The sequence below is a fragment of the Zootoca vivipara genome, chromosome 5, assembly GCF_963506605.1.
Source record: "Zootoca vivipara chromosome 5, rZooViv1.1, whole genome shotgun sequence".
In the NCBI taxonomy this organism is placed as follows: domain Eukaryota; kingdom Metazoa; phylum Chordata; class Lepidosauria; order Squamata; family Lacertidae; genus Zootoca; species Zootoca vivipara.
Window position 1 is genome coordinate 86,213,508 of NC_083280.1, and position 13,926 is coordinate 86,227,433.

At 42.6% G+C, this 13,926-nt stretch overlaps 1 protein-coding gene across 1 annotated transcript; it reads right to left on the bottom strand.

Annotated features, from left to right (window-relative positions):
* Positions 1 to 1,095: 1,095 nt before the first annotated feature.
* Positions 1,096 to 12,069, bottom strand: EIF3F (eukaryotic translation initiation factor 3 subunit F). Its single transcript, XM_035137791.2, has 8 exons — positions 11,424 to 12,069; positions 8,736 to 8,806; positions 8,272 to 8,351; positions 6,927 to 7,064; positions 5,801 to 5,892; positions 3,704 to 3,840; positions 3,489 to 3,602; positions 1,096 to 2,254 (listed from the first exon to the last, which is right to left on the bottom strand). Exons 1-8 carry the CDS (start codon positions 12,052 to 12,054, stop codon positions 2,177 to 2,179), a joined length of 1,341 nt encoding a protein of 446 aa, XP_034993682.1. The 5' UTR covers positions 12,055 to 12,069; the 3' UTR covers positions 1,096 to 2,176.
* Positions 12,070 to 13,926: the final 1,857 nt, after the last annotated feature.

The following is a 13,926-nucleotide window of genomic DNA, read 5'->3' on the forward strand; positions in this document are numbered from 1 at the left end:
CAATACCTCTCTGTTGAGTCCTCACAAAGACATCACAGCAGGAATCTTTTCCATAAATGTGGAGATGAAGTGTGGTTACTCTTGTATTTGGGGTTTAAAATCAGAAAGGATATTATTTTTCAACTTCATCCTCAGGATAGCAATAACTTTGTTGCCCAAAAGGTTCTCAAAATGAGAAACTGAGGACCACACTTTCTAATCAATCTGTTGACTATTGCCCATCACAGATTAAGCTAGCAACTGTGTAAATGTTTTTTAAAGCATAATCTAGGAAGATCAAATTGATCTAGAAAGCCCTGAATGCTTATGTTCCAACAGATTGTGGTGATAAGTACAGTATAGGCATACAGAGAGGCTTTCAAAGGTTGCTTCGTGTAGTCCCAAGATGAGGAACTCTGGTGCACACCACATGTTGTTGGGATTTCAACAGCTATCAACCCAGCAACCGTGGGAAAAGTGGGAATTGTAGTGCAACAACATCTGGAGGGCCAAAGGTTGTAAAATTATTTTTTCATATTACGTATGAGAAATAGCACAGCTGTAGAGACCTGATGAAAGTGAAGGCTTCAACAAGCTTGGCAACAGTGAGTGTCAGAGAAACAAAGAGTTTGGAATGCACTTTAGAGAGATTATAGTTAATCATGACATACACAACTAAGTATCATATGCCTCTTGGCAGGATAGCTCCCTGTAACAGAGGAGACACTGTTATGTGTTTAGCCGGAAAACATGCTTAAGAGCCATACCCCCTTGCTAACACATGTGCTTTATATGGAAAACTGGGACTTTAAACAATGGCTCCTTGCCATAGCTTAGCATCAATTCAACACTGTTCTGAACAAGTCCACTTCCAATAAACTCTTGTTGCCGCTTGGCTGGAATCTCATCTGTACCCCCGATTCCAAGAATATTGAACTATTAAGAGTGTCTTGGGGCAGAAGCCTCTAGGCCAAGGAAAAGTCAGGCAACATATCCCGCTCCATTAGAGTCTCACAATTCTTCACTATATTTTATAGTTTCTTCCCCCACCCCAAGGACTTTTGAAGCCCAAGCAGAGTTTGGGTAGTGCTGAAAGAACTTTGGACATTTAGTGGAAAGGTTTCAAAGATCAGCAATATTTTATGTAGTTTGTTTTTGAAATGTTTGTGGTATGTATTATTAGGTTGTTCTTCTTCTGCCCTGAGGTGATGAGTTTAAGAACATATTTGTCAAAAAATGAATTAAAAATGATGGGATTTTACTCAGTTGGTTATTACTGTCAATTTCCATCCTTGGTAACATGGTTGTAGTAGTAGAGGAGTCCTTTAAGTTCCTGGGCTCTATAATTTCTCAAAAGTTAAACTGGTCAAGCAACATCAATAGTATTATTAAAAAGGTCCACCAGAGGTTGTATTTCCTGCATCAACTAAGGAAATTTAAATTGCCCCAGGAAGTGTTGATCCAATTTTACAGAAGCATTATTGAAACTGTTCTCTGTAATTCTATTACTGCTTGATATGGCACAGCCTCCAAGACATACAAGAAAAGGCTCCAACGAGCTGTAAGAATTGCAGAAAGGGCAATTGGTGCTAGCTTGCCTACAATAGAGACAATCTATGCTACCAGAGTTAAGAAGAGAGCAGAGAGAATTGCAGCAGATCCTTTATATCCCAGACATCATCTGCTAGATTTACTCTCATCTGGACGTCGCTACAGGTCTTCATATACAAAATCGGCCAGGCACAGGAACAGTTTTTTCCCTTGTGCCATTAAATTGTTAAATTTGTAGATGTGTAGCTGAAGGGGAGGTCAATTATGGGTGGGTTTCTTTGCTTATTTGTATTGTGAGTGGAACAGTGTGTGTATGTTTACATTGCAATGTAGCCGAAACAAATTCCAAGTATGTTGGAAAATGTACTTGGCCAATAATAAATTATTCTTATTCTTAAGATCTAAACATGAATAGGCAAGCAGCTTGGGAGTTGCTAGCTTATTTTTAATTATTGTCTTCCTCTTTGTGATCCTGTTTTTTGGGGGGTGCGGTTTTTCAAGGGTTGGAAAGAGGGGCCAGGATAAAGTTGAGAGTTTAGTTATCAGTCATTTCAAAAGTTATAGTCCAATTATAAGAACTGAATGACAAGGTTACAACTCCATAGTTTTCTTCACCTTCTCCTCTAATAAGATGGTTAGGAGTTAATTACAGGTTTAGGATTTTTTCATTGAGTGCAATCTGTGACTGTGTGAGATTTGCCAAGTAAGTCACCATCAGCAGGTCCTGAAAAGAAGAAAGGAGCATGCATAAGATTAGGCAGAAAACAATTGTATAAAATAATAATCTGTTAATTTGCAGGAGCATATTTATACTTGGGTCCACCTGGTTGTGCCAAGAGACTGCAGAGCCTCTTAAACTCCCAGTTCCAGATTGTTTAATGCAGCTTGAAAGCCTTGCCAAACAGTTACATTATCATGAAGCTTCGTACCAATGGGATTTAGTCCACTAAGAGAGGTGCTCTACTAATTTTGATCTCATTCTCTGCAATATGGTACAGGAAGGGAAACCTTATTCTGCCTGAGGGCCACATTCCCTTATAAGCAACCTTCTGGGGGCTGCTTGCCAATGGTTGGTGTGGCCAGAAGCAAAAGTGGGCACAGCAATAAATGAAATTCTTCTCTCTATATGGTAGACTAATTCCAACCATACAAAAGCCAGAGGTTTCTACATGGACATGCTACATCTCTTCACACACAAACACCCCCATCCAAACAAGCAAGATGAATTATCGAAGTCTAAGGACACATTCCAACCGTGCAAAAGGACTTGAAGAGAGCATGGAGCAGTGTCAGTTAGGTATGTGGCCTGGGTAGCCGGGCCGCAATGTTCCAGACCCGTTGTACACAAAGGCTGCACAGTTGCTGTGCCTCTATTTTCCAGACAGGAAACCTGAACCAGAGGTTACCACCACTATCTTGAGTTATGCAGTCTGAACTGCTTGGCCACCACCAATAATTTTACATGTCCAAAACTGCCATGTGCAGTTGGGTAAACCGAGGCACTGGTCAAGACCTAGGCTGTGACTGCAAAACTACACAGCAGCATTCAAGGGAGCTTGTGGGAAGGAGCTTATACATAGAACATACTGGCTTGGCTACCATCCTTTTATAAGCAACGTGTATGCACACACCCCACCCCAACACTAACTTTGGAACTGGTAAGAGTCCATATTTTTATCCAAATAAAATATAGAACGCAAGTTCTGTATTTGCAGGGAAATAAGCCTTCATAAAAGGTAGCCAATTCAAAGTCCCCTCTGGTTGTTCAGGAAGGTTGCCGCACCAGATATCTAAGACTGTCTTGCAAGTCAGTACACACAAGAGGTGCTACTAAACTCAACAGGAATCACCAGCTTACCCACCTATACATCTGTATCTTAGCCAATTGTGGCACATTGCTTGCATGGAGGAAGCTTCCAAGCAAGCAATGCTTTTACAAGCCAGCTCTACGGACTTACGTTGATATTGCTGTTCAACATTGTCTCAAAGTCCTCTGGCGAAATCTTTGGAACCTGGGTGATGAGGTCCATCAGGAAGCGGCCAACAGTGTTGTCAGCAGTCACCTTACCAGACTAGATATGAAGACAGGCAATGTTAACAAGTCATTCAAAATAAATGTGCACACAAACAAGGGTGCATTTATTTTCTGGCCAGACCACAACACTATCCTCACCAGCACATCTTCGGCATACTGCAGAACCGTGCTCAGGGTATCCTGAATCCGAGCAGAAGCAGCTCCCACTTGCTGAAGGTCACTGGATAAACTGATCACTCGATTTGGACTGAAGCAAGTCTTCATGACGAGATCAACTGAGAAGACAGGGTGTGGGAATGACTGTTAGAACAGCATTTGTGGCCACTGGCAATTCCAGAAATTGAACCTAAAGCCATGTACTGTAGCAAAAATGGTGCTTCACTGCTCATATGCAGCCTTCTGAATCCAATGCCATGGCCTTTCTAGTGGGAATTCAACAACAATTTGATGCTACTGTCTCATCTCTTTCCCCTGGCCATTGTATGGTTAGTTATTCAGCTGAAAGCATTGTTGGCAAAGCCTTTCACTCATTGAAATTGAAATCCAATTGTTAAAAATCCAGGTTGCTGAAGGTTGATATTGCCAAATACAGTAGTGTGCATCTTCCAATTTAGGGAAAGCATTTAAAAGCTGAACAACATGTTTAGGTGCAGAACAGTGTCTCTGGGCACACAAGCATGTTGCTACTGTTGCTGCTATTAGTGCTTAATTTCCTTCCTGTCAGCCAAGTTCCCTTGCAAGTCCCTCCTCCCACCTGCTTTCCCTCACAATGTGGCAGACATATACTGTATCTAGGACCTGAGCTGAAGGAAGCGGGTTGCAGGGCCAAAAAGTAATCAATTGGAGATTAAGGCCCCTCACTCTACCCACCCGATTCAAGCTATGCACTCACTGCCGTTTTGCAGCTGTTGGGCAGCAATCCAGGTTACCAGACCTTGGTCAGCAACCGAAAACCCAGCTGGACCCAAATATTTATAAACACAGTGGTATCTAAGCACTGATCAGCGGACAGCTATCATTGTGCCCTCATTGCTTCAAGGAAAAGCCAGCACCATCCTACTGCCCAAGAGCAGGTTCTCTAACCCCTGGAACAAAGTCGTGTGGTGGTGGTAGGCTGTTTTCCCACATGGCCATGGCCGAACTTTGAAAGAGCAGCAACTGGAAAACAATACCTTTCCCACAGCCTTATTTCTGAAAAAGAATCTTACATTTGTTGTAGGTTCATTTTTATTTTTTACTGTGAGCTGCCTTGGAGGCCTACTGACAGGCAGAGAGGCAGGATATATATGGTTTAGAATTTTTAATATAAGCTAAATAAAAGTCAGTTCATTCAAGAAAATGTATTAGTTGATCAGCTGGTTATTCCACCTGAAGTGTTGTACATTTAACTGTATTATAGCCTTAACTATTACTACTCTACATCATTCAGCTCCAGCCTTACAAGAGTGTTGGGTAACTGAATCCTCAGTCTTTTGTTCTAAATCACCCACAGCAAACCACCCCCACCCCCACTACTTGGAAGTAGAGAGAGCATGTACAGAGACAGCGGCCATAATATGCGGAGGCAACACAAAGGAGTACTATGAATGCTCTAGACTGGAACACACTACTATGGTCAGGTTGGTGGTGGAATAAACATATGTGTGCATTTGATAACTACTTGCCCCAGGCAAACCAGATGGCTGCTGTAGATTAATTAATCATCATTTTTCCTCCTCCTATTAATTTATCTACAATTCTTTCTTTCTGTCTTTTCTTTAACTGCCAGGCTAGGTATCTCCCCACTTTATTAGAATATTCAAAACTTCTTTGCTTCAAATATCTTATCTTGTTTTCTATTTAACTAAGATCATCGAGACTTGGTTCTGTAATACTCTAATATAAATAAATAAAATCCCAGTCTTCCAACCTAAGGGTCAGCATCACCCATAGGAATGAGTGGCAACTATTTCACTTATACGGGGAGTAGCAAAGGAGTGATCACACAAGCCCCACTCCTTATCCCTAGTAAAATCAGCATCAGGCATAAGTGGCAGGTTAGGCCACTCTCAACTGTGTCCTAGATTACAGCCCTATTACTCTATCCCACAGATAGAGTCTGTCTGTCTAGACCCATTTCTTTGTCACACTAGAGAGCAGCCCCAAAGAATGAGGGGAACTTGGGAGGACAGGCACACACTACTTTAATCACTCAAAGACATTTATCAAATATCAAACAAGTATGAGAATACTTACCACCTATCCGTTCTGTGTCATAGTAAGTATACTTCACTGTGAGCGGAGTGAACATTACTCCCATAGTCTTACCAGGGACTCCCATTGCAGTACTAGAGGAAAAATAGATTTTCTTAGCACAGCACTTCCAAACAAGGGCTCAGAGGAAGCTTTATAGCACCCAAGGAGGTGGTTACACCGGGAGGCCTCACTGGCTTAATTCATATGGCATGGTAGGACAATCTATGGCTTACCGTGATGGTGCAAATGTGTGGGGTTTTGGAGGAGCTCACAATCACTTGGCTCTTCCCGGGTCATTTTTGTTCCCACATCACACCAGACTATGCCTAAGTTTGCCTTAGGGCGTCATCTGAACCCAGAATCATGGTTAAGCTCCCTCTTCACTAACCATCAGCTAATGCCAAGAAAAAAAACCTTGGTTACACAACTCATAGTTAGTGAAAAGAGAGCTTAACTATGAATCCTGCTTCGGGCAACCAAGTAAGCTAAACTTCGGCAAGAACTGCAAATATACAAATAGTACTTCTGAATGCTCAAGTGGACAAGTACCTGATTAAAAAGCAAGGAAATTACAGAATGGTAGGAAACAGAAGAAAGCACAAATGAGAACATTAACACCTGTTCTCATCTCATCCCTTCCCCATACATAGTACGTGGAGGACCATATCTCCACAACAAATGCTTTCATCCACACAATTAGGATCCTTAAAAGCAGGATGAAGGATTTTTTTCCTCCTTCCTCTGTAATGCCCATTGAAACGTTCTCCAAGTCCTTTGTTAATTTGAAACTTACAGTCAGGAGCCCTGGAATGTTCTCATAAATTGAATGTCCTTGGGTATATGAGACAGACAGTGCCTTCTCCATGGTAACGACCAAATAAGGCACAGTCTCCCAGGAAAGTTCCACTGGGCTCAGTCTTTCTGTTTATAGATATGCTTTGAAAACATTTTTATTTCAAATAGTCATACTTATTTGATGGCCTATTGCATTTAGATTTTTGTTTTTGATATTTTATTGTCTTGCTTGTTTTTGAAAGGCTATTTTGTAAAACACCAGATTTCTAGTTAAAAGGAACAAAGATGGAGGCAGAACAAGTGCAGTACACAAAAGTTGTTTTGTAAATACCTGATATAGGCCTTAATGCTCATGCGCCCATTTTGTAGACTGGTGTCCACCGTGAGGTGAATTGGATTGTGTGCTTCTCGACTGTAATATTCGTGAATCAAGACAGAGTGTTCTGTGATGTCATGCCCTGTTGCATACCTTCAAAAACATAATTAAGACTAATTAATACCTGCACACAATGAAGCCCATTCATTCAACACAGACCTTTTAGACACAGATGAGATATGCCAGTGAGATATATTAAACAATGCTAATTCAGATGTAGATACATCCATAAATCATTCTTGTGCTGTCCTCTGAATTACATTAAAGAAATATAACTTGGTTTGGAGGCAAAAGATTCCTGTATTGCAGGGGGTTGGACTAGATTACCATTGTGATCCCTTCCAACTTTACAATTCTATGATTCTTTGATAAACCAGTTGCATTACAAAATAAATACTAGGGAAAAAGATAGCAAGAGAATTGCCAGTACCTCTGCTGAGAAAGCAAAAGCCCAGTGCAATTAGAAACTGAACTTAGTTAAAATAAACCAAAATCAAATGTTCGACATTTGTTTAAACTAACTACAGTTAGAACTAGCCACAGTTCTCAGAGTCTGGATAAAATAGAGAACTGTGATTAATCGAAAAGTGAAAGCAGATAAGCTTATAATATCCTCTTGGTTGTGTGGAGAGGAAAAGTAGCAGGGAGGTATATGCCTCTGAGGCTCACAAAACACTCATTCCTTTAATCACAGCCCACGGTTTGTCATTATGTCTAAACCAGGCCCTTACACAGTGAACATATGTTATAGGTATGGGGAGACTGGCATATCCAACATTCATAAGTAATGTAGCCACATGATATTCCAGCCATTTAACCAATTGGTCTATATGGAACAAGATGTTCCTCTCCTCCAATTAAATGGGCAGTCAGTTATTTACTGCAGTCATTGAGGTCTCTTGTTGGGTACAAAAATATATTTTTGAAATGTTTTTGTGTTGACTGTAAGCCATCATGGAGGGGGGGTACTTTGGATTTTGAAAGATGTCATAAAGAATATTAACAAATATGTATTTATTTAACATGTTTATATCCCACCCTTCTCCCAAGTTGGGACTTGGCAGCAGTGCTTTAAAAAAAAATCAGATAAGACACTCTAACATAGAACTAACTGAAGTCAGGAAATTGCTGTAGTTCTGCCATTTTTAGGTGTCACAATTAATTTTACCTTCTCTGGCATGAGTTATGCAACACAGGAGTAAACACACTTTTGCCCCTGCATAACTTGCACTGTACATCAACAATTTTAAAAGCCCATTAATGCTGTTCTGTTTTTGTAACAAGAAGACCAGCAACCTACCATCCCAGAATAACCTCACTGGGAGAAACTTTCTTGTGCAGTTCATACATATTCTTGGCAAATTCCATGTCAACTGCCACCTAGAAGTAAAGAAAGGAAGTAAGTAAGAGAATCTGTAGCAGTGAGTCTCATCTATTGCAATGGTAGCAACTCTCCAAGGCCTGAAGCAGTCTTCCCTGCCTTGTTAACTAAGTTCTTGTGGCTGTAGATGCCGAAGATTGAACCTGGAACTCTACATGCACAAAACCTGCTCTTTACAAATGGTCTTATAGTTTCCCTGCCTTCATTTCAATCAATCACCAGGTTATCAAATTTCCAAGAAATGATGCTGCACCAGAGTCACAGGGATTTTAAAACCCAGAATTCTCTAATCTAGCTATCAACTATTTCAACACCACACTGGGCTTAGCTCTGAGTGGCCAGTACATGACATAATACAGCACGGGGAGAAAGCAGGTACTCACCTCATCTTCTGACTCATTGTGAGGCACTGAGAAGCAGTTGGTGACTTCTACTGAATGCTTGTCAATGGTGCCTGCAAAATTAAGGACAACATGTTTCTGTAAGAGAAAGCCTTTCTAACCAAGGCCCCGGGATCATGCAAGGAGAGATTTTGTAATTAAGGTATAAGACAAGGATGAGCGATTGTCAGCTGCTGGGCTGGTCTCAGCTCATGAAGCCTTGCAATTCCAGAATGTTTGTCAACTGTGCCTGTGAAATTAAGAGAGATGTTTCCATGAGAAAGCATCAGCCCAATCCCTACCATGGCCCTCTCCAGTTTTGTTGGGAGCTAGAGGGAGAGGCAAAAGTGCTGGAGGGTAGAGGAAGGAAACCCAGATTAATAGGCAAAATGCCTTCTTTATGCTGGAGTGTCTGATGTTATCCAATTGCAAAGTGTTGTGGGTCCTTGGGGAGAAAGAAACCAAAATTTAGGCTGCTGGAGGGAAAGGCAAGGGGCTTGTTTTTAGGGGTGCTGCTGCTGTAGAGTATCAAAGCATTTTATGTACTCAAAATGCAAAGTGCTTTCCCTTTTATTGCTTTCTCTTGGAGGGAGAAAGGGAGGGAAGGATGAAGTCCTGGATCTACCAAAATAATGTGACCCCAGACATCTTACAGCTGGTGGATTGCAGCCCTTGACAGAAGATTTCCCACCCTTGGCACAGAACTTAGGAAAAGCCTGACCAAAAGAAGCAGAACATTCAGGTTTGCTAAGAAAGTATGGTGGAATTAGAAACATCACCCAGCTTTCTTCTCCATCTTCAGTTTCTTTCTGTATCTAGCAAATACTACTTTTTATTGTGATGTACAACAATGTGGCCATAAGTTACACTGGCTCATGGGATCACTTTTCAGTATAAGGCCTGAGTATTTTGACCTGGTGCAAAAAAGAGCTCCTTGTTCCTTCAATAAACTATTTAGAAAAGTACACTGCAACAGGTGCACTTTTCCTTGCCTTTTATGACAAGCTATCCTCTTCCAAAATCCCCTCTTCTACGTAAATTTGTAGAATCATAGTAGAGTTGGAAGAGATCTTGGGGATCATCTAGTCCAACTCCCTGCAATGCAGGAATATGCAGCTGTCTCATAAGGGGATCAAACCTGCAACCTAGATGTTATTTAAAGCACATTTAGTTCTCCACTACATTTGGGCATCCTAGGGTTGAGATATGTGACCATGCAAGAGGTAGCACAGCCTAGCGGCTTGACCTACAAATCAGTAAGTTCCTGGTTTGCCTTGTCTCTTTGCCATAAAGCAGGCATCCCCAAACTTCGGCCCTCCAGAAGTTTTATACTGCAATTCCCATCATCCCTGACCACTGTTCCTGTTAGCTAGGGATCATGGGAGTTGTAGGCCAAAACATCTGGAGGGCCGCAGTTTGGGGATGCCTGCCATAAAGTCATAAATTCAACACCCATCTGCAATATGGGAATAATCATTCTTCTCACTTGCCTGACAAACTGGTTGAGATACCATAGTGAGTGAAGTGTTCTGAGAGCCACTACAGTTGACGTGAATAGAACAGGGAGATCTGGCTTCCAAATTCCTTGCTCAAGCCACTGCAGTATACACAGGTGGGCTGCCTTTTAGGCTACTTCACAGGAATGATCCTGTGCACCAGCCAAACATTGACAAGAGGAAGCAGGAACAAAATGCAATAAATAATGCACCATTACAAAACGGGAGCGGCGAAGCAGCAAAGCTGCCATGTGACCTCGGCTACAAGGCCAGATTCAAATTTCGCCTCTGCCTGTCAAATACACTTGGAAAACTTTAAGAGGAGGAATGGGACCCTATGACCCTCCACTTACTGTTAGCCTAGGGATGATGGGAGCTCGGGCCCACCAATGTCTGGAGGCAAAAGGCTCCCCCATCCCTGTCTAGGTAACCTTGCAAAGCAGTCTAAACTAAGCACTGCATAAATGCTGCAAAGCAACTGCTTGTAGCATTTTAACTTCTTGTATATTTTCAACGCATGGTAGCTTTTTCCCGGTTTTATCTTTTTGTAACCCGCTTTGAGGGTTTGGGTTATTGTTGTTTACAATTGATCTATAAACTTCATGAAATAAAAATAAAGCATCAAATTAATTAACTAGCATAGCTACATTTTAATTAGTATGAAGATGACTAGCTGGTTTTCTATCTTGATTTTATTTTAGGAACCGCCCTGAGACCCCCGGATATAGGGCAGGATAAAAATTTAATAAATAATAATACAGTAATGATTTTGAGTTTGATTGATGACCAAGCAGTGTACCGGTATATATATTATGGGATAAAAACAAAGGACGCATAAAGTTATTAACTGGCAAAGCTACATTTAAATGAGTACACAGATGACTGACTTCCGAGTTCCACGTTTGTGTTTTAACACCCAAGCGGTGTATACATTTTACGAAATAAAACTCAACTGCGAACTAAAACGTAACAATGCCAGTTAATTAATTTATCGCTTCCGTTTCATAAAACCTATACGCCAGTCGGTTATAAAACAAAAGCAAGCCAGCGAAACTCCAAGCCGATTATTACCAGCCTACCAGTAGAGACGGAGTGCAAGATAGGTAAAGAACGAAAGGCGGACTTCTGAGCATGTGCAGAGTTCCGACCACGAGTAAAAGCGGCGGTTGGGACGGAAGGGTGTCGTTGGTCTTACCGAGCAGCGTCCCGATGACCCGGGCGGCCCCCTCGTTCCGCCGCTCGAAGCTGTCCACGATGGAAGCGAGCACCACCGGATGGATCCGGACCGCGCGGCCGCCGGGAAAAGGCGCCGCCAAAGCCGGCGGCGGGGCAGGGGCCGGAGTCGGGGCCGGCGCGGGTTGGGCCTGAAGGGGAACCGGAGCTGGAGCCGCGGGGGGCGCCGACAAAACAGCGGCGGCGGCAGTGGAGGCAGCTACGGGCGGGGAAGCAGCCGCGGGAGGAGGCGGAGGCGGCGGCGAGGGAGTCGCGGCGCTCTGAGGGGAATTCGCTGCTACGGCCGCCATCTTGTCGGCGAAAGGGACCCGTGGAAGCGGCTCCTCGGCGCTGATAGGCTGAGCCGATGCGACGGAGGAGTCACGTGCTCCGCCTTCCTCCCGAGGAGGCGCGTCACGCCTTCCATCCCCCGCGACGCTTTGGTTGCCGCCACCATAGACGTATAAATAATTATAGAGTGACGCGTTCAACCCGAGTGGCGTGGAGCGTCCTAGTTCCCTTTTCACTTTCTCCTTCCTCCTCCCTTCAAAGTGCCGATAGAGTAGCAATGGAGAGTTTTCAGCTTGCTTGTTGCATGGCGGCGAGTGTGTCATCTTCCATCCCACCAAGAATAATAGAATTTTAGAGTTGGAAGGGACTAGTCCAACCATCCCTGTAATGTTGGAAGCCTTTGACCAATGTGGGGCTCGAACCTACGACTCTGATATTAAAAATATCATGCTAAGCGATTGAGCTACCCCGTGTTAAATAGGTACTGATCCTTCCCTGCCAAATTGTGGATATTTGATTTCTCGTGGGATGGGGAGAGAGCTTTAAAAAGGTTTTGTTTGTTTTGAATTTTTTTTAAAAAAATAAAATAAAATACCAATACAGTCCAGTTATAGTGCTGGTGGGTGGACTGCACTTAAGGTAGTTTACAACAATCCTGTAACATGCACTATTGATATAGCACAGGGGTGGGCAACCTAAGGCCTGGGGGCCGGATGCAGCCCGTGGTCCAGGAATCGGTGTGTTTTTACATGAGTAGAATGTGTGCTTTTATTTAAAATGCATCTCCGGGTTATTTGTGGGGCATAGGAATTTGTTCATTCCCCCCCCCCCAATATAGTCCAGCCCACCACATGGTCTGAGGGACGAAAAAGGTTGCTGACCCCTAATATAGCAGGTATAAGTGGCACTGAAGGCATATAGATTCTTACATCAGTGCCCTGCAACTTAGAACAGCATTATTATACCCATCACACATGGGTATGACAACAATTAGGCCTATGTTGATACATGACAACCCTGCAGTGTAGTCCAATATTATCTGGTCATCTACTACAGGTTTTTTTAAAGGGTATTTTTACACTTGGGGCAGAAAGGATACGTTTTTCTTACGCTGGGAAAACATACAAGGCTGTTTTGGGAGGTTTTTAATGTTTAATAGATTGTTGTATTTTATTTTTCTGTTGGAAGCCGCCCAGAGTGGCTGGGGAAATCCAGCCAGATGGGTGGGGTATAAATAATAAATTATTATTATTATTATTATTATTATTATTATTTTTCTAAAGGATTCTCAGCATTATCGGCTGACATCTTCATGCGATATCAACGGTGCCTTGAAATCAGCTGCCCTGCTCTCCCTTGCATGAGCAATATATTGCTGTGTCTTGCTGGCTCAAAATCATTATTGTGGTGTGATTTCAAAGCCAATTTTGGCCAATAAGCTGAAAAATCGCATGGCGCTAAAGCAAACTATAAAATTTGAGATATTACCATGCAGGAATAACAACAATTTAGTTGGGAGGGAGGCAAGAGATGGGGCTGTGATGCCCCTGGGTGCATTCCATAGACCCCCAGGGGTCCCCGGACCCCTAATTAGGAAACACTGGTTCAGTGCATTCACATCTCAAGTGGGGCTTGCTTCCTGCAGCAGCGCAGCCCTAGATTCCAGGGCAGGGGAAATAATTTTCTTGTTCCTTTAACAGCTGTTTGAGTCAGAAATTCAAAAAGCTTACCTTTCTTATTATGGAAATACAATTATAGGAAAAGCTTCACCCTGACTACTCTGATTTTGTGATGTCTCTTCTGGGTGGCAGTCTTTTGTGTTAGTCACACAACGGCTGCTGTGGAGTTTGTCCTGAGTCTGAGCACTCACTCAAAATCCAAGATTTGCCCACACGTTGAGGTAAGCTTTGACACCTCTTTTCCATTTGAAAATTAGTTGGGTAGGAAGCAGAGAAAATATTGTGTTGGTGCCCCATCTATGGAACACTCCCCCCACCCCCTGGCTGGCTCACCTGGTGCCTAAACACTGCAAGCTGCACTAAAGGGCTGAATATAAACAAATATTGTGCAAAAAAAACCCCATCACTTAATTTGCTTATTTTGTTAAATTGGCAGTGTTTGTCCTTGTGAAATAATCTATTTTTTTTTTTGGAACAGGAAACAAACCAAAAATTGGAGAGACAGTGGCATCCATA

Excerpts from the sequence above, each read along its gene's own strand:
- EIF3F (XM_035137791.2), bottom strand. The coding sequence starts at position 12,054 with ATGACACACTCGCCGCCATGCAACAAGCAAGCTGAAAACTCTCCATTG. Across the intron at positions 7,065-8,271 it reads AGTGAGGTTATTCTGGGATG|GTATGCAACAGGGCATGACA; the intron begins GTAGGTTGCTGG and ends ATGTTTTTGAAG. Across the intron at positions 3,603-3,703 it reads AGTATGCCGAAGATGTGCTG|TCTGGTAAGGTGACTGCTGA; the intron begins GTGAGGATAGTG and ends CTTCATATCTAG.